This window comes from Photinus pyralis, unplaced genomic scaffold (assembly GCF_008802855.1).
Source record: "Photinus pyralis isolate 1611_PpyrPB1 unplaced genomic scaffold, Ppyr1.3 Ppyr1.4_LG5, whole genome shotgun sequence".
NCBI classification, from domain to species: domain Eukaryota; kingdom Metazoa; phylum Arthropoda; class Insecta; order Coleoptera; family Lampyridae; genus Photinus; species Photinus pyralis.
In genome coordinates this window covers 23290698-23311095 of record NW_022170596.1, presented here as the reverse complement: position 1 = coordinate 23311095, position 20398 = coordinate 23290698, and the positions used below count along the sequence as shown (strand labels likewise).

Genomic DNA, 20398 nt, shown 5'->3' with positions numbered 1-20398 from the left:
CACGAGCCTAGTAGGCAACAGATACAGCGAAAGATCGAACTGTATTAGGTATACCTACTCCACGGAGACAGAAAGACCCACTCGCACACACAAACATCGAAACATCAAATAAGAGAGCCCCCCTTCGTATAGCTAACGCTAACAGATACAGCGAACAATCAAACTGTATTAGGTACTTCCCTCCCGGAATAGTAACGGATCAGTCGGACAGAGCAACATCGTGCTGATAACTCCTCGTAAATACAGAAATAAATACTTAATTAAACAAAACAATGGCACCTGTACAGTATAACAAACACAATTCATCTAACTGTACTCAAAACAAAGGCATATGGAGTACGCCATGATTCATTGATTCAGATATCGTAGTTTATGCAAAATTAGATAAATGTAAATAATATCAAATTATGGCAAGAAATTCAATGATTAAATAGCTAGTATCTACAAGAAAGAATACAATGGTAAATACACCTTCAAAACACCACCACCAAAATAATCAAGAATAAAAAACACGGGAACGGGTGATGTCTTCCGTCGACCTCGTCGCCATCTTCTTCATTCTCCCCCACAGAACAAAATATTACTGTTCTGTGTTTTCCCCTAGCTTCGTTACCAAAATCCCCTAGTATTCGGCATCTGCGCAAAACGGTCGATTGGTTATATACAGAGCATATCATATTTTTGTTTCAGATGTAAAGGTGTGTTGTCTAACCATAAGGGTGGATTATCACAATACAAACATTGGAGCGCTAATGTTCGTCATGGATGGAATAAGGTCTGATTTAGCTGCCAGTGTCAGTTTTGGTAGGCCGAAGAGAGCCCTTAGGTAGGTACTGTGACGAAGAACATTTAGAAGAAAGGGAAGAATCTAGCATTACGGCTCCAGCTGCTCTCGGTGGTATGCGGTGGTTCGACGAAACTGAAAAAAAACAAAATAAACAAATTCCTAACCTAAAAATCAAAATAAATATCGCAAAACTAAACTAAAAATGGACCTGTAACAGTACCTACATTGCAGGCCCACCAAGTTTGATATTAAATGATATAGGTAGTGTTTCCACCAACAAAAAAGATAAATGAATAAAACAACAAATTACTTAGACCTTCCCTATATAGATTGATTTAATAAAGTTGAAATTTAAATTTGGTTATACGGCGCAAAACAAAGCTACATGTTTCGATATACCTACACACTATTAACAATGTCATTTTCAGGCTCTTATAAAGCTATCGTTACAATCAAACATTAAAGTTGAATAGGATTACAATTTTGAATGCTGCAGTGGATCAGATGTTGGAGGACCTACTAAAGACTGGGAGACCGACATCAGGAGTAGTGATTTGCACCCATGCAGATGGAGCCATTACTTGCTTGAGTCAAAGACAAAGAATGACTGCTACTGCCCTACCATGGAGGCGAGTTGGTCGCCGCCAACGATGCAATTCAAGAGGTGATTTGGATCTCTTATTCTCTTTAGAAGTATGGGGGGGATTCAAGAGACACCATAGTGTATGTTGACAGACTGGCTACCGTTAGAGGCGTTAGACTGGCTCAGAACCCAGAATTTTATCCTCTCAAGTCAAAACAATTAACCAAGTAGGTACATAAAAATCAAGTACTTTTAATACGAGAAAATGAACTAGCAGGTAGCAGGTGAAATTCAAGTTGCTCTGGTAGCATCAAGTAAGCATATAGCAGATGTAATGACGAAGCATCTCCTTGGCCCCAGATTCCAGGATAGGTACGAATCTACTTGGACTATTTTCTTTAATCTTAAGAATAAAGGAAAGGAATCTTCCATTTTACATCAACAATTGGTAGGTAAGTACAGATAATTTACCTATCGTATTAGTGAAGCCATAATGTAACTTACACCAAAGAGTAACTAATAATTATTCTTTGCTTACACTATGGCAAAGAATAATAATTACTCTTTGACTGTGGTGAGGTGATCGTTGAGTACGCCTTCGTGTATAGGCAACCCACCTCACTGTCATTTTCAATTTCAAATTAACCTGCATTATATGCAACTTTATATACGTCTGGTTTTCCCCAATATTGATCCTTGAAGCACGTCAGGTCGGGTCGGATAATGGGAATTTAATGACTCATGCGCTACAAAGAATGGAACACGTGATGAAATAGATGTAAACAGTGTTCATTGTTGTTTTGCTTTTTAATTATTTTGCAAATATACCGGATCTAAGAGGTTATTTTAGCAAATTGCTAAGCTAATTAGCTTGTGTTACATCTAGGTACTACAATAAATTCATTATCTGATAAAAATGTTAAGTAGCACTGCAAGTAAGTAAAAACGTTTTATTTTGACATATCTATAATTATTATTAAAGGTGATCCCAGTACCAGCAAAGATAAAATAACACCAGTCTTCGAAATAACCTCAGCCCAGATAGCACTAACCGAAGGAAGCGATAAGAAATATGTGCTATACACACTTCAAATAAGACATGTCGGCGGCATTGACGATTCGAAACCTGCGATACTAGAACGTAGATATACAGATTTTTATAACTTATACACAGCACTGAAAAAGGACTATCCTAACGAAATGACCGCAGTCGCTTTTCCTAAAAAAGTATTAACCGGTAATTTTGATAACAATTTGATATCTTTAAGAAGTACAGGATTTGAATCTTTATTAAGACATGTGTTAATCGATTCCAAATTAAGAGCATCACCGGCTCTTCTCAGTTTCTTACAAGACGTAGACTTACAGAAAATAAAGGAACTATTACAAATTAAAGACTATGCTGCGGCTGCTCCCTTACTTGAAAACAACTTTCGTTTACTAAATAAGGTAGGAGGGTGCCATCACATTAGTTTTTGATCAATTCTGTTTTAGGTGTACACAGATCGTTCGCCAAGGGTTTTACTGGCTCTCTGTCGATTGTTAGGTTGCCTAATTTTGGTGCCGGGATCACCCCAAGCGCAAAAGTGGGCCGATATTGCCTTGCATCGTTACGAAGGTGTTTGTGATAGTGACTTGCTCGAATTATATTTACCTTTATTGCATGTTTGTGCCAAAATATGGTGGCAAACTGGTAGAAATGGAACTTTTCTTGAATCAAGATTGCAGTCGTTAAAACAACAGGGTATCAAATTTAATGAAGGCACTTCGCTGTTAGATGCAGTGGATTCTTTAGAAAAAAGACTCAGTGTTTCATAGTAAATATTGACTTTAACTGTGTGGGTTCTAATCGAGCAAACATTGTTTAGAATACATACGGTTGCAGATTATAACCTTGATACTATGTGATACAGGTGTTCATTACTTCAAATGTAACCCATGCTTGATTTCTCTATAGTCTGATACCTATTGCTAGTTCTTATATTACAATAATCAAACTGCACTGACAATGCAATCCTCATTACTTGGTATTTAATTAAAAAAATTAGATAAGCTAGTGTTATCATCAAAGAAGAAACATGTGAATTAAGGTTAACGTTCTATTTTATTAATGTGATCATTTATTCCAAATAAAATTTGTTTAGTTTATTTGGTAGGTACATTTCTGTTTTCCAACAGCCACTGGCTCTTTTGTACATAAGGTAGGCAACACACAATGCTTCAAACTTTTGAAACTCGCCACAGCCATTGAATAATAATTATTCAATGCCACAGCCTTAAAATTAACATGAAGAAATTGAAAAGCATTATATTTCCTGTCACGAGCATTTTTAATTTGAAACGTTGGAGATTTTGTTTAAAAGTAAATATTTTCCATTTTGCATATTTCAAGCAATACGAGTATAGGTACCTACCACATTTTTTGTAAACAATTTTCTATGGCGCAAAATACGGCAAACGTTGCTCTAAAAAAATGAAAAAGATAAGCATCGAAACACCTGTGGCCAATGCGACTCGCGCAGTACACTGCAACGATAGAATATTTATAGGGTGCGATACTAACAAGCACTATCCTATAGATGCCTTTATCCTGTATCTCTTTAAGTGCAGTTAGAGTAGATAATAAAGATACAAGAAATTTAATTACGACCTAACTAACCCAAGGTTATTTTATTTCAAAGGTTACCTGGCAACTATGAGGGCGGAAGCGGGAGGGACGGAATGTATATGTCATCGAGAATTCAGACATTGACGTTCAACGTTGTTTGTAGTCGCGCGGGTGCTTATAGTTATAGTAGTTATAGCACAGATATACGTATATCTGTGGTTATAGTTTATTTGTTTAAAATTTGCTGAATTTTGAAGTGCATAAGGACATATATTAGCTGTAGATACCTGTTTGGTGCAATATAAAGACATTTAGTTTGTGAATTTTGTGGGTTTTCATAGCCGTGATTGAAAGGTTAGTTCATCAATTATATGCACTTGTGTATGTTATAATTAAGTATTTTTTTAGATGAGTGGCGGTAACACTAAAATTACTCGCATCCTGGTGTAAATAAAATCTCGGTTTTTACGTTTCCCAAAGACTACCGTTCTTAAAGAACGGGTAAGAACATGTTTCACATCCGGCAGCAGACTAAAACGTGCTGCGCCCTCATTGGTCAAAACGGCCAACCGATGAAAGCGTAGCGTCCCTGGCCGCAAACGTTTAAAAGCAGAGCCACGAACTCTTGAAAGTGCAACGCAATTTCTGCTGCGACTGCACTTCAAGAAACAAAAAGCTCTCCACCTGCAGAACCAGGTCGCCTTGCCAGCTCGACCTCGCGCCGCACTCCATCAGTCAGAAGACCTGCATCTGGGTTCACCCCAACGACAGAGCTCGCCGTGTGCACCTCGGTTACCATTTTGTACATACTATAAATATACATATTCCCTAAAACGCAACAGAATTTTATTTGGCGTCATCCGCTAAAGATTGTTTAGAGTTTTAATTCCCAAAGCCTAGGTATTGATACATAGGTGTGGTTCCTATTTTGTAGATCGCGGAATTTTATCCATTTCCATCTCTAAAATTAATTTGATTACATTTTCATAAGTCCTCGTGAAATGTAAAGTAGCTTACGCACCACACTCATTTTTTCAATACTTTGATTGCTTTCAAAGGTGGAAGTCGATAAACTTCCAAGATTTCCAATATAAGATCCACCCTTATATACATATACCCATATAAATCCAAAAATATACTGCAAAAACTAAATTGTTTACCCCTTTTATTAGCATTGTAACCTATGAGCAATTTTAAATGTGAATTCTGGATGACGTTTTCCCGCCTTCAAAATGCAAATATTCTATTGGTTTAGAGTTACCAGACAACCTTTCTAATAAAACAACCTTGTAACTAACCAACCAAAATTGTAATAGTCCCCGAAGCACAGAAAATGATGACTTACCCTATACTTAGGTACAGTTGGCAACTCTGGGTAAAAACTGTGCGCAGATCCAAGGTTAGTAAAGAGAGTACTAACCTTGGAGCAGAGCCACCTCAAGTCAAAAGAAAGGACGTTTTGCGGCACTTTTGAATCTCGGTAGCAGTCGGTTCGATATGTGTGGCGTGGCACTGGCACGAATGAACTCCTACGTTGTGTAATCAGTTCTTTTATGTGCCGGGACGTGAGACATAATCGGGAAGCTAATAGAATAACATCATTGAATAAAAAACACTATTTTTATTCAATGATAACATGCAGAATTTTGTGCGTAAGAAAAGACAAGAACAAATAAGTATATTACGCACACAACAAGTCGATGCCAGGAGAAAAACAATCTACATGAAATAAATCAACAACAACATGCAAAAGAGAACCTACACAAATAAAACACCTCAAATTGTACCATAAAAATGGAGGTAATCGAATCGAATGCAGTTGAACAAATTCATAAAAATGAAACACAGAAGACATCATAAATCCAAGTAGAAAACATAATAAACATTTAGTACACAACGACCCATTAACAGACATGAATGATCAATTGGATAAAACAATTCGTAAAATGATAAATTGCCTGTACATAAAAAACATCAAAAGAGCCTGCTCTACTCCAGCCTCGGTTACCATAAATTAAGATGAAAGAAGTATAGTGAAAATGCCAATAATTATTAATATTCACGTTAAACAGTCCATCGTGGTTAATTACTGGGCCCCTTCTTGTATAGCTTACGCACTGCACTGCACCCCTCCTCTTCGTATAACTTACGGACCGTCCGGCAGCGGGCCACGGGAAAGAAAGCAACAGATAGAGTGAACAATCGGACTGTATTAATATCACAAAAATATCCCAAGACAAAAAAGAGTCGTAAATTTATAAGGTTAATTGGATTTTTGATGAATTTCCTGAGACAAAGCGATGAACTTGCTACGTTTATCCTTTACTGAGATTATGCAAAATGGCATTAGGGCTCGTGTTTCAAATTGCGCACGCCTATGGCCTACTTACACTCGTACAACTTTGAGAATGGAGAACGGTACGCAAAGAAACTGGTCGTACATCTGTCTGCACGTATCATTGTATTGACGCTACACGTTGCTATTTTTTTAAATATCAAATATGTGTATACTTGTTACAGTGATATAATACCACATATGTATCAAGTTCGTATTAACGTTAAACCAAATAAATTCAATTGAATATTCACTCAATAACGACAATACTTTATAAACAGCAATATTTAGGTACTTACAACGCTTCCTAGTATTCAAATTGTAAATACAATCATGCATCCATAACGTTTTCTTCTCTAAAGTGTGTTATACTGCAGTACGCTGTAAATCACAATGTAATTGAAAATCACTGGAAAAAATTATAGATCTTCCTATCAAAAGAGTAAATTTGGAGCGCGTGTTTCGCTATTGTACGATAGATGGCGTCACTTATTCGAGATACATAAATTTTCAAATAATATGCTACAGAAATAGTTAGAATACAAAACCACAGATGCATTAGAAATTGCAAGTAATAAAACCAAACCCCTAAACTTGTTCCACCGACGCGACGCTTAGCACATGAAAAATTCAACTAGGTACGTCTACCTGTTATAGAAATATACATGATTCCTTCCCAACTACATCCAACACTGCATGCATAGAAGACCTCAAAAATGTACTCATGCAATCTTCAAGGCAATATTTATACTTACCATTTGGTCTTCTAAGATATACATACCATTTTTTTAATTAAACAATGGTATTATCTATCGGACAAGTTGAACTGAAAGATGAATAATTGGCTCTACGTCTGTATTGGTCTTAACATTCAGTAATGCCATTGAATACATCCGATTCAATGGTAATGCTAATGGTCTTACAAATCGGCGTTTGTAGAAGCGCATCTTTTATAGAAACCATACATATTTTGGTACCTAGGTAGATAAATATGAATATTATCCGACACGCAGACTTTTACTTTGCATAAGAGACCCCACTAAATTGTTTTGCTAATACATCACAACACTGATTTCCTGTGAAATGTTGAATTTTCCTAAGTTCCTGCTCCTATATACCTACTCGTTAGTAGGTAGTTGATAAGTGGCGTGAGAGAAGGTTATGCTATCAACGCATTTCTATGAACTTTGAAAGAGGCTGTATTAGTTCAGTTTTGTCCATCTTCGCCGTCTTCTTCATTTGTAAATGCACCGAGATACAGTTTTTTGCACGTGATTCTATAGTTTGTGAAGGTTCGCCGGTTAGGGCTCTCTGATGTATTGGTTGAATGGGAAGCCGATGGAGGAAGGAAAATCAGCTTTCTTATTATTTCCTGATGTATACCTACCTAATTAATTCAATGCATTATTCCCACACTTCGTCCGTTGCTTGTAACCTTGTTGCAGATGTCTACATCCAATCCGTCATCCACAAGCATGTATTGTGGTGGATATGGCAGAAATCACGGTAGACATCGGCGATAAGAAACTAAAGCGGATCCGGATGTAACGCATTCTTTCCGGGAAATATGACGTGTTTGTTCTGAATGCCTATACAAAATTGGTGGTTATGTTTTCATGAACTATAGAAGGATAAAATATACAAGGTTCCAAATCGAGTGGAATACATCACTAAGTTTCGTATGACTGAAGACAGAGCTGAACTTGAATGTAAAAGTTTTGCAATTTCGTGTATTCACTAAAATGTTTTTCCAAAAATTTCAAAACTTGGCCGCGGTTAGATAATCGCCGATTTAATCATCAAAAAACGCTCTTATTTAGCTATAACAATAGTTTAACATAAAGGGCCTTGTTTTGATAGGACAATGTCCATTAACGACGAACCTTATGGTTGGTTATTAAATTAACTGATTAGAGGTATTCCTTTTTAGCGCGTTTTGATTCTGAAATTACGGTTTCACCAAATGTCGGTGGTTCGGGCGCCTTTTAAACTTTGTATAAGTCAATCGAGATCTCAGCAATGGAATATCGTAGAACTTTCGGCACTATATTCGTACTATCGTGTTATTTCTGCATCGCCTAGTCTAATAGCTACCGATGCGTCAAGTCACACACAACGGCCGTTTGGCTGTACGTTTGGGCGTCTCTGATAAATCGATCGATACCTAGAAAAGGAATGCAGTACATAGAGCCTTGGGTTTCTAGCATTATTGGGTTCATAGCATTATATTTCGTACTGTCGAGTTTTGTTCTATTTTTTGTTGAATGCATTCACAACTTTTTTAAATGTAGGTACCTACTATTGCGTCAAAACCCTGTATATGATAATATTTTAATTTATTAGGCACATCTGAGGGATTATTTACGAAATAAGCACAAAGTTGGTTCGTTTTATTTGAATTTGTATCTCAGTGTTGTTGTTCCTTTTAGAAATGTTGTAAATGCGTAATTCTTGTTTAAATTTGATCGCTATTGTCATGTATTCAATTAAGATAAGGTGTTTGAAGTAAGACACATTTGCGATAAGAGGCGAAAATTAATTAACGCACGTATATTGGAGAAGGGGAACGTTTGGGGCGTTCTGTCGTTCATTGGAGAGTTACTTAAAAAAAATTTAACACAATCTTTATTTGATATTGGAAGTGGTTTTCTTAAATATTGGAGACAAATAGTAAAGGATGCTGCGGCTGCTGCTTGTTTCGCGACGGTAAAAGTGTGTGTAAATTTGTTAATGCTAAATTACGGACAGTCAGTTCTATTTGTTTTGTTGAAGACGCAGTTCCTCATTTTTTAGGGATCGTTCATTAACCACGTGATGTTTTTAACAACTTCTTAAACCCCCACTCCCTGGTTATACCTGGAGAGGTCCCACCCCTGTCCAAAATCACGTGTATTTTTTAGTACATCTATTTTCAGAATATTATCTTTAAATACCAGGTACATAAGTAGGTATGTACCTATAATTTACTTTAATTCGGGAAAATTAAGCACTGCGATAAAAATGTCCAGACAGACACTAAGGTTTCAGGAATAAAAACTTTTGGCGGAAAAATAAATACACGTCATTATCTCATTACCCCTTGTGACTCCCCTTTATAATAAATCTGTGTAGAAGTAAGTTAATTAATGTGGTGTAAGAAGTTTAACACGTGTTGTCCGATTACGGAAGAAGTGTTGTGGAGTTGAAAAACGAAGCAATTTACTACAGCGAGGTCTTTTGTTGCGGTTCTCTTCTTACTAAAAGTTAAAAGTTTCTACCGTCCGCCGGAAATTTGTTATTCTTATTCATAAAGTCAAATTTTGTCAGCCACTTCAGTGTTATTACGAACAATGAAGTGAAGCTTCTTGAAGCTATCGGCGAGTGTTTTTGTGTTAGTTTTAGGGTGCCTAGTATTGCAAACCTTGTAAGACCAAATTATGCGGATTGTTAAGAAACTCAAAGTATTTTAAGATTTTTTATTTATTTGTTTGTCGACCACATGCGCACGGGGTAATGCGAGGGGTAATGTGTCCAAACAAGTTTTGCCAGCTTTTCTCTCTTGTAGGGATTTTGTTTTAATTTATTTTTCATTGGTGTTTCGGAATACATTTTTCTCATTGCCAATCAATTGTGTGTTTATTCGAATCCATTGGGCGACGAGATAGGGTTTTCATGATCGATTATTTTTTATTTGTCCCAACATTTATTTCCGGTATTGTGTAAAAAATAAGTCATTTTAGGATTTTTCTTCTAGCAGATGTCGGGCTACAATTTTCATTTGTTTTAGCTAGCTGAATAGGTATTTTGTGGGTGGCGTAGTAACCGTAAGCCATTGCAGACTATGAACAAATTCTGGAATATTCGCAAAGAACAATGAAAGTGCGTTGGTCGAATTACATTGTTTTTTTTTAAAATTAAGTGCACCGAAGATCCTAAATTTTGTTTATAAATTTGTCGCCTTTCAAAGTCATTGTCAGTGAAGAAAAATTAGGTGTTGAGTTAAAAAAAATTCTCTCACACGTCTGTCATTATTTTCTCTTGTGCATTTTTTGCACTAAAGAGAAAATATACAGGGTGTTTCAAAAGGTAGATTTTTATACCAAAGTCGATTTTTTAAATGGAACAGTATTTTTTTAAATCTTTGCTCAAAATTTCTCAAAACTTTCTATCTATTTACATAAACGGAGGAAAAATCTATAATTCTCGTTCATTACAATTTTCGTTTTCAAATCCAGCCCCAAGTTTCCGACATATTGAATAAAAGCGATAATAAAACGATAAATAAAATAAATCCAAGATGGCGGTCCAGTAATCTAGAATTGAATTGAATTGAGAAGTATTATTGCGATTTTCCTCCTTTTTTAGGCCCTACTAAGAAATAGTGAAGGGGCGGATCTATAGGTACTTAAAGACTACAAACCAACTGACTCATTTCTTTCTCATGGTTGCCAATTTATCCCTGAGAGTCTTTTTAAAATATATAACGAAGACGTGGTAAATCAGTGCTATATTGTAATTTTGACCACATTTAGTTCAATTAACCTTTAAATATTGCATTATTCATATATACAAAAAGCAAACATGTAAACGTTTCATAATAATAATGTAAACCACATTAAATGTAATTGAGCCGAATTCTGAATGTCATGCCACACATTTTGGTAGTAAATAAATAAGTTACATTATTGTTCTTGTGCATAAGAGACACTTATTAGCTTTATTAGAATTTATTAGCATCCTATTCTAAAAATTAACTACTTTTTTCCATTTGTTTTCTGATTAAATCATTTTATTACCATAGGTACCTCGCTATAAAGTTTCTGTGTCAGTCAATTAAGTAGCCATTATACTTTTTAATATTCTGCGTAAAATACTAAAGTTATAATTTTCTCCCACTATCAGTTCAGACATTAATGGTTTTATAAAGCAGAATGAACACGGTTGTCATTAGAGGTAACAAAGTATATAATTAACCGACACCCAACACGTTATTCTTACTAGCATTTCCGAAAATGTTGATATTTAAAAAATGACTATGATTATAGTTAATATTATTTGGAGTATAATGGAACTACCCACAAATTAAGATACAACAAAGATAAGGAAAATTGTCATCGCTGTATCCTGCAATTTTAAAGTAGTTTTCGGGGGAAACGTAATTATATCGCGTTATTATTGCAGGACAAACAAAACCTTTGTAAGGATAATTATAGGTGTAAATTCTGTCGTAATTTATTATTGTTAGAAATCTAATCTGCCCTCGTGATTAAGATAAGTAAACAGAAGTTCGACTCGTTGCATTCAAAAGTTTATGTTATTATAAATGAAATGAATCTGAGAACATTAATTTAATGTAACAACTCAATTTGAAATTCATCATTACGTTTAATTATCTTGGCAATTAAAGCGATAGTAATTAAAACAAACATTAAATAAAGTCGATTTTTTTCTTCGGAGAGGAAATGTTAACCGTCCGTTCATGTCCTCCCGGAGATATCAAATTAAAAATCGCTAAGCTACAGAAGGCTAATTACTGACGAAACGAGTATTAGTTCCGAAACGTTAAGTTGAGGCGTTCGAGAAAATTCCTGTTTTTATAACGCCTACCCCGAATCGCTCCCTAAGTCGCCATTACACAAATTTGATTTTTTTCGTTTAATTTTGCAGAATCCTGAAACGTGTTGTGAGCTACATTAAAGCTGTAAAAGGCCACAATGTTGTTGATTAAGTTGTAAAGTTAATGAGGCGAAGACGAAGTGGAATTAATGGGAACGACAAGTTTTACTTAAAATGTTAGCTTTCTGCAAAATGTGCCTCCCTTAAAGCACTTTTCTTACATTAATCTCCTTTTTATTTTTATGCACGGCTTTTAATTCAACTTGACTAATCGCACGAGAGGTAAATGTAAATGTCGCGATGTTTTTTATATTAACTTTTTCGTATTTAGGAAAAAATGTCCACAAATTTAAAATCTGTAAATTTATTTACTCTAAACACGCACCCCCACCAAAGGGTGTTTGTTCTAATGATTATTCGCATTGAGGTCAACATGGCCCACTTCATTTTGTTTGGTTCCACGCCACGTTTTATTCTTTTGTATGCCTACTAGGTAATTTTGTGCCAATGACTAGTTACCGCCCCCTTTCATAAAATCTGATTATTAGTAAATAAATGGGAAAAGTTCCCTAAATTACTACCGCAGTAAGTAAAAGGACTTCCTGTTCGCCCAAATAACCAAACAGGCTTTTTGTTTCGCGATACGGTTAGAAAGGCGTCGCAAATCATCCCTCACACAGTTCCTGTTTCATCGTCTGCATCGTTTTGCTCTTGCTGTGTGTTAACGCTTGGATCCGTTCCTTTTTCTGTAGTTTTCTGTTAATTACAATATGTGCATGTGCAATTTGTTATTATATATGTTCCCAAGTGAAAATATAATTACCCATTTTACGGTCTACTCATGTCTGATTGCTATGCAATAAAAGGCACAACAATACCTAGGTACTTATAAGTTTAAAGAGGATTTGGAGGTCCTATCGTTCTATGGATAAATGAAGACCCAAATTATGAGGTGCAATCAAATTGTCCGTATTTTATGACTGGCGGTCGTGTTAAAAAACAAATTCCAAAAAGAAGCGTTTTGCCACACTGATAAATACCTCTCGTCCTATACCTTTCCTTATTCCTTTGAAAGTATCTTCTTCCGACATGCCATCAATCTCGAAATATTTGCATTTAAATTATGACTATATGAACTATGCGTCCAGATCAAACATTTTCCATTTGTAAGTACCGTTTTAGGTGGTCTTTTAAGGTTTTTTTGTTAAATTTACAAATTTTCCGGTGCCTATAGGAAATTTTATACGTGTCATAAAGAAAGACAACGGAACTAATATAGAAGAAAATAAAGTGCGCTTAGATAAAAAACGAGTGTTCAAGCAGATAACGCTACAGTGTTTCCGCTTTCCGGTTATAAAAACTGTCCTGGCGGTGAATGAGAGACGGTGTTTCTGCCATACCACCAACACATTTTTGGCTGGATAAGTGTTTGATCAGCTGCTCAGCGAATCTTTGTTTATACCGTAGTTCACATATAAATTCCCACAATTTGGGAGCAAATTTGAATACTTGTAAGACCAACTTATCTTCACTGTAATAATTTTCAGTACCTTATTAAATTCACATGTGATTTTTACTAGAACTTAATAAATAACTTGAAACTACTGTTGTGTGTTGAGCGGTCAATATTCAAAAGATGAAACTTTGTAATTTAGTCGTATCAATGTGACATGCGATGTTTAAATTTTTGGTTTGTATAAATTTGTGTCTGTGAAACGGGTCTCTTATTACATTGGCCAACATTTATTGGGAGCGGCTTAACTGCATCTGTTGGGTGAACTGCTATCAATCAAATCTGTGCACCTCTTTTGCGTATATGGGGCGTTATTAGTATCACACTAAACGGCAACCGGTAAAGAGGCTAAAGACAATCAATTCATGCTTTTGTAGGCTGTCAAAACCCTAGGCAGTAAGCGTAATTTCGGACATTTCCATACTGGGGAACATTGGTAATTATTCCAGGAAATAACACAAATTCGAACTAATCATTTGCAAGAAACCTGGAATACGGTTTGTTCTGGATTCAAATTCGTCAACTATGCGAGATTCACTTTCAACGAGTAACCAAATTGGCGATGGCGATACAAAAGGTCCGATTGTTTCCAACGTCGACCTCTGCAACGGATAGTAAACTATAAAATATTTGTTAATTTACTTACTGTAATTAGTGTAATTGTTTATACTGGGTCAATAGATACCGTATGAGGAGGGTGGATCGCAAAAGATAGGATTATAAAATGTAGGGGAAGTAGTGTATAGGGGGAGGAAGACGATGACACAACAAACCTGGTTTATTAAGCGGCAGAGAAAAGCGATGCAAGCTTTATAGGGGAGTCGATGGTGTCCGTCTGTCTGTGAAGGCGAACTACCGAACTCTTGGGCTGATTCGGTTCAAACTTTGCACAGTTAACCTGTTTAACCGCATGTAACAAGCTTATTGACAATGGGTCAAATCCAATGACACTCCGTAGGGTCACACCGAGGTGCTTTGCACCTTTTTTATATCCGGTTCACGGGTTTCTTCTTCTTGTAACTGGTGGTGATCGTTCGGAAACTTAGTATGCGTGGGTCGATGGTTCCCAGAAGTTCACAAAAAAAGCCCCAACAAGGAGACATGTAACTCAAAAGAAAATCGTACTTACATGGTCTTGAAGGAGTGAAAGGTCATCGCTGTACGAGGTATCGAAGAGAATTTTATAAATTTTCTGTAAAATGGACTACCCTTAAGATCAAAATAAACATAAAAATAAACTTCTTTGGGAGGATTGGTGGACTAGCACATAACGCCGAAACGATGCATTACAGATTCACTATTTGAGGTTATGAGTAGACATTAACTAATTTACTTAAATTGTAATGAGTATTAATTGAGTATAAATACAATTTTTCAGAAAACGCTGGAAAAAAATATCGTGCACAAATTTTTCACACCACCACTACAAAGTCAATTATCTATGTGCTGTGATTTAGAGTAAGAGAGTAAATCTTTATTTCCATGTATCACAACGGAGCACAAACAAAAAGTATAGCTTACGTAACAGAAAATTTTCTTACGTGACACATGGCAGGTACCTCCGAGCAATGCTGTGTCGAGGTTACCTTCTATAAAAAATATAACACAGTAATATATCAGTTGCAGGAACTACACTCTATAGAATAAGCAATTGATTTAAACATAAGTTGGATGTATTTAAAAAAATTAAAAAAAAAAATGTTAATTCATAAGTGCTTTTTAAGTGAGGTAGTGGAAATCAATTTTTAGTAAAAAGTTTTTCTATTTCATCAAAATTTAATTAATAGTTATTTACATAAAAGTCAGGAAAATGATACATTATGAAATATTGAAGTGGGAGGCCCCTTTGGGGCCGAGTACTTTAATTTCCGAGTCAGGTAATGACATTTACTGACGAGTTTTGTATTATATTTTACCCGAAATCGTCTTTTAATATAAAATTTCAATTTTTATATAGAACTTTTGATTAATGTCAATCTGTCAGTGATGACAGGAGTCATTATAGACATTTGGAAATGTCAAAAACGCGACCGGTAAAGTGACGGTGCGGTCGGTAAAGTGACAGGTGCGGCCGCCTGACGGAAAGTAGGTATAAAAATGAATGGTTCAGGACGATTTTGGGTAAAACAATTAAATCAAGGGAACTATTCTTTACCCTAGCCTGACTATGCACTAACGCATGTCCACTCGGCTATACTCACGATCGTCTAAATGGGCCCCTACGTACCAGTTACTGCTCATGTCTGACGCATATTTGTATAAGCTCGCTTTTAAACAAAAATTAAGAAGAAAACTTTTCATCTACAATATTATCGATGCATTTTATTTAATCTTCTATAGGTTATAGATTTTCGACTTTCTTCTACAATTAACCTAATGCCCAACTCCGCTGAATTGCGTACGCCATTTTTGTGAAAAAAAGTTCTCTACCAAAGAATCGAACCCGAGCCTCCCGTGCGTAAGCCTGGTATCCTTGCTACTAGACGAGGCCTACGATGTTCGTAGGCCTCGTACTAGACCATTATGGCACGTGTTATGTTGTGACTGAACTGGGTTTGCATTCTAAAGTAGTTTGGGGAAGGTTCATTAATGAGGATGCTCTTCGCATACGCAGTGAAATGGTACGGAAGGGTCCACCTAGTTTAAAATCTGCGCTCCTCCATCGTTGCCAAATATTTCATAGATACCTACTACGGCTATCGGCCCGTCTCTGCTACCGGTCCAATAGTCTGCTCTGTGGCATAAGTAAATTGCACGGGGCGGTCCGTTGTGTATCATCGTTTAAATTTAGTGCGTAAGATTATTGTGCTTTTTTCACTACTGGATTGGCGTGCAATGCAATTTCACTGTCATATGCCATTTTAATCAAGAGGTCCGTACATCAATTTCTCCCAAGTTTTGCTCAAACATATCTTACCCTTTTATCAGATTCCGCTCCAGCTTCTGTCAGGTTGCTTTTAAATTGTTCTGTAGATCTTCTCATACTTTCCAGTTTTCCACAACTCCCTCTCAAATTATTCTCAAGTGTCCATTCTCTTTCAAGCTTTGCAATTCCTTTCGATCTTTGCGTTAAGTGCCTCTCCCGTTCGCTCCAAGTTCGAATCAAATTGCCATCACGTTTCCCTAAAACCCATTATTCCTTTCAAATTTGCTAGGCTTCTTTGATCCTTATAAGCAGCTCTCAAGTTGTTTTCTGGTTCCTCTTAAGCTTCCCTCAAGTTCTTCTTCAGCTTTGGAAATCCGGTCGACCAATCCAACGTTTTTAAAAAATTTGGCTTATGCAGTCATTATTGTAATATCACCCAGTGCCTCAAACATTTGGGTTCCCTACATATTCAAGTAGGTAAATATTGTGACACGCTATGGATACTGTTGGGACACACATGCCAAAAAGAAAATTAGATCCATAGATTTTACCCTGCACCCAGTCCTGTTAAAACGACGGAACTGATTAAAAAAACGAATCATAAACAATCATTCCTATTAACAAGATCAGAAATACTTGACAATCCTTTCAACAACCCGTATATTTAATGATGTTCAATGAAACGCAACAGATCATTATCAAACAAAATAATACACATCATTTCCAGCATCCGAACCATGGTGGAGCAAGGTTATGTCGGTAATGTTTTGCAACGGTAATAACCCGTGGTAGTGGTGATAGTACCGAAGACTTTCGACATTCGACTTCTACCTTTCAAGGTGGAATGGTGTTTTCTGTCGAAAAGGTAGTGCCCAGAGTGATATACATTACATATGCCTTGCGGCATGAGCGGTATGACAAAGCAGTCAGGTCTTGTGACATAAATAAGTGCTTCAGGTCCATTTACGTAATTAATATAAAGCCACTCTTATACTTTAACTTTAAGCAACAGCAACAGTTTAATCCTGAAGTAGTTGTACTAATTAGTTCAATTCGCTTTATGGCTAAATCTGTTTCGTTTAATAGACGTTGTGTAACTTTAATCAGAATTGGCTCTATATAGTTTTTTCTTACGATTAGATCGACTAACATTCCGCTCAATCAATTGCAATATTAATTAGCTATGAACGAATGTAAAGTGGCTACCTGGCTATGTGTCACTCTCGGTAATGCCTCCGGTACATTAAACACGTCACGTCGGCGATTTTTTGGGTCTCGAATCCCGAATCCTTTTTGTCGCTTCTGACAAGACATAATAAAATACTTAATGTTAACAAATTGAGTTTCTCTAAAAATTACAACCACAATAATCTGTAACTGCGATACCAGCGGAATAATGGATGCCCTCTGAAAGAAATATGCTGCACACATCACTCCAAATCATTAATTTAATAGCGGATTTATGAGGTTCGGGACATTGAAGAATGGCATAAATATTTGAATAATTTGGTTTGAACGCTGGACAATGAGGCTCATCAGTCAGTTGGCGATATCTCTCGCCACCTGTTTGTGCCCCGTGGAGCTTCGCGACACTCCTAGTCCTCGACGTTTGTTAACAAACATCTTTTGGTAAATAAAACTGATCCCTTACCAAGTGACAAGCCGATTTTATAATATCGTTAATGCCTCATTGTGTTGCGTTGAAAAATGAATTTTTGTCGAGAAAAAAAGATTCTAACAATTTATACAGCAACATCCCCTATTTTAATGTTATTTTTATGTCTGGTTCTCCGTAGTCACTTAGCATACACACGACACTCGCGTGACACATGCGCCCCCACACCATCCTTGTTCAATTTAATTTCAAGTTATAAACCGTTAAATTAAAGAGGGTCCCTAGGGATGACCTCTGTGTAACACACACACTTGCGAAATCAACATTAGCCCTGAATGCTTGTACACGTCCACAAATCACGAAATGCTCTTTTAAAACTACAATTTGCTTTTTAAGTGACACTTGAGATTGAGGTTGTTACGTGTCTAATTTTAAACCCCAATTGAATAACATTTACTAACACGAAATACAATTACTGGGTTTAATTTTTGAGCTATTGTAATGCAATTTCGGGAAATGTGATATGATATAATACGAATTTTACCATTTTATATTATTTTCAGAAAATTAGATACGAAGTTAATAGACAAATTGTGTGGACATAATACAAAAGGAAGTCTCCAATATTTCGACTATAATTTATTAATAAACGTAAGATAAGAAAACAAAATTGTCGTAATATGCGGCCAAATTGAAAAGTAGGTAACTACTAACGCAGAAACTTTCAAATAACTCTTTTTTTAATATTGCCATAAACATAAACCACAAACCACTTCCATAGTATGTAGGGGGAACCAAATTGACATTTTAGATATGACGCAACCCTTTACTTTCCGCTTCGTAGCCCTATTGCAAAAATGATCTTTGAAAAGCTCCTGAAAGTTTATGTGGCTATAGCGATCATGGTTTTCTGGACATGTCAAAATTTCATCAAATGTCGACGTTTTAGATAATTTTAAGCAACTTGTAAAGCATAATATTTGTTTCCGTCTGTCTGTACGTATGTTGGCAATTTTCCTAAATAACGGCTAGACGGATTTTGCTCAAATTGTGGATATGTATACGAGTATTTAGTCATAGGCGAGGGCATAGGTAAACAAAAAATAGCGGGCCGGATATTTGGAAAAAAATTCTTGGAGTGCCGCAATGGCATCGAATGCTTTTTGTTCAAACATTTTTTATTAAATTATTCCATAGGTTTGTGCACAACCTACAAAAATTATGTTCGGTTTATAATTTAATTAACCCTCTCTATCCGGTTTATTGAGGCGTGTGTAGAACGGTTCCCCTTGATATTGCACTTCCAACTTCTTCAGAATCATTTGGAATGAAGATGAGCGTGTAGGTTAAGTGTAAGAACAGATGGCATTATTTTACTGCTAATCTGAACTTCGCCTTTTATCTGTTGTTTATTTTTCTTGTTTTTTTAATAAAGGCATCATTATTATTATGGTCGGTGTTTCTTGTGAGAGCTCAGGTCTAGCCTGGTTAACTAATCGCACGGATTAAAATCAAGTAACGATTAGTGTCTGTGTCTGTGTCTGGGGAGGTTATGTAGGGTCCTAAAAAAAAATCACAGACGTACATTTAAATCTAGGGATAGTATGTAATTCATACTTACCAACATACCTATTGATGGGCACAATAGCCAACGCTATCAGGAAAGAAGAAAACAAAACAAAAATATCATTATAATAATTCCTGTACTTTTATTAAATAGAGTTTATTGTGTAAGTGTTTCTTTGGCTTTGCGTTTGGGTTGAATACGAGTGGGTTGTGATAACGTGGTGTGTTTGTGGGAAGAAGGAGTTTTGTGTTTTTTAACTGTGCTAGGACGTGTAACTTTATTGGGTGGACCTGTCTTTGTAGTGCAAGTTGCGTTACTTGTATTTATTATTATGGTCGGTGTTTCTTGTGAGAACTCAGGTCTAGCCTGGTTAACTAATCGCACGGATTAAAATCAAGTAACGATTAGTGTCTGTGTCTGGTAAAGTTATGTAGGGTTCTAAAAAAAAATAAAAAATAAAATAAATATTCACACACTCACATTGGAAATCTAGGGATAGTATGTAATTCATACTTACCAACATAGCTATTAATGGCCACAATAGTCAACGCTATCATTATTATTATTATCTATTAAACGAGACATCAATACACCTTTCTACAATTTTTCACTGCGGATCTCGTCCCTCACATGGGTAGACGCGGATGGACAAAATTCCAGTAATAGAACATTTTCATTTTTGAAAAGCGTGGCTTGAACTACATCTAGAAAAGATCAGTTACATAGAACCAGTAGAATGCGTACATTTCCCCGTACGTGCTTCTACAGAAGTTTGACATGGACAAATTAGAATATAATCAAATTATAATAGTGACGATATTAAACAAAAAGCCATACATCATATTAGCGTTTTTTCTTCATTGTTCGTGTGCATGAACAGATTTTATTGACGATAATTTCGGTACTCGGCAAGCCAACCGCATCATAGG

The 20398-nt window shown here is 36.1% G+C and overlaps 1 protein-coding gene across 1 annotated transcript; it reads left to right on the top strand.

Annotated features, from left to right (window-relative positions):
• Positions 1–2105: 2105 nt before the first annotated feature.
• Positions 2106–3518, top strand: LOC116172237 (sorting nexin-21). The gene is made up of 3 exons (XM_031489408.1): positions 2106–2305; positions 2353–2819; positions 2865–3518. The coding sequence occupies exons 1-3, from the start codon at positions 2287–2289 to the stop codon at positions 3186–3188; spliced, it is 810 nt and encodes a 269-aa protein (XP_031345268.1). The 5' UTR covers positions 2106–2286; the 3' UTR covers positions 3189–3518.
• The last annotated feature ends 16880 nt before the right edge of the window (positions 3519–20398 follow it).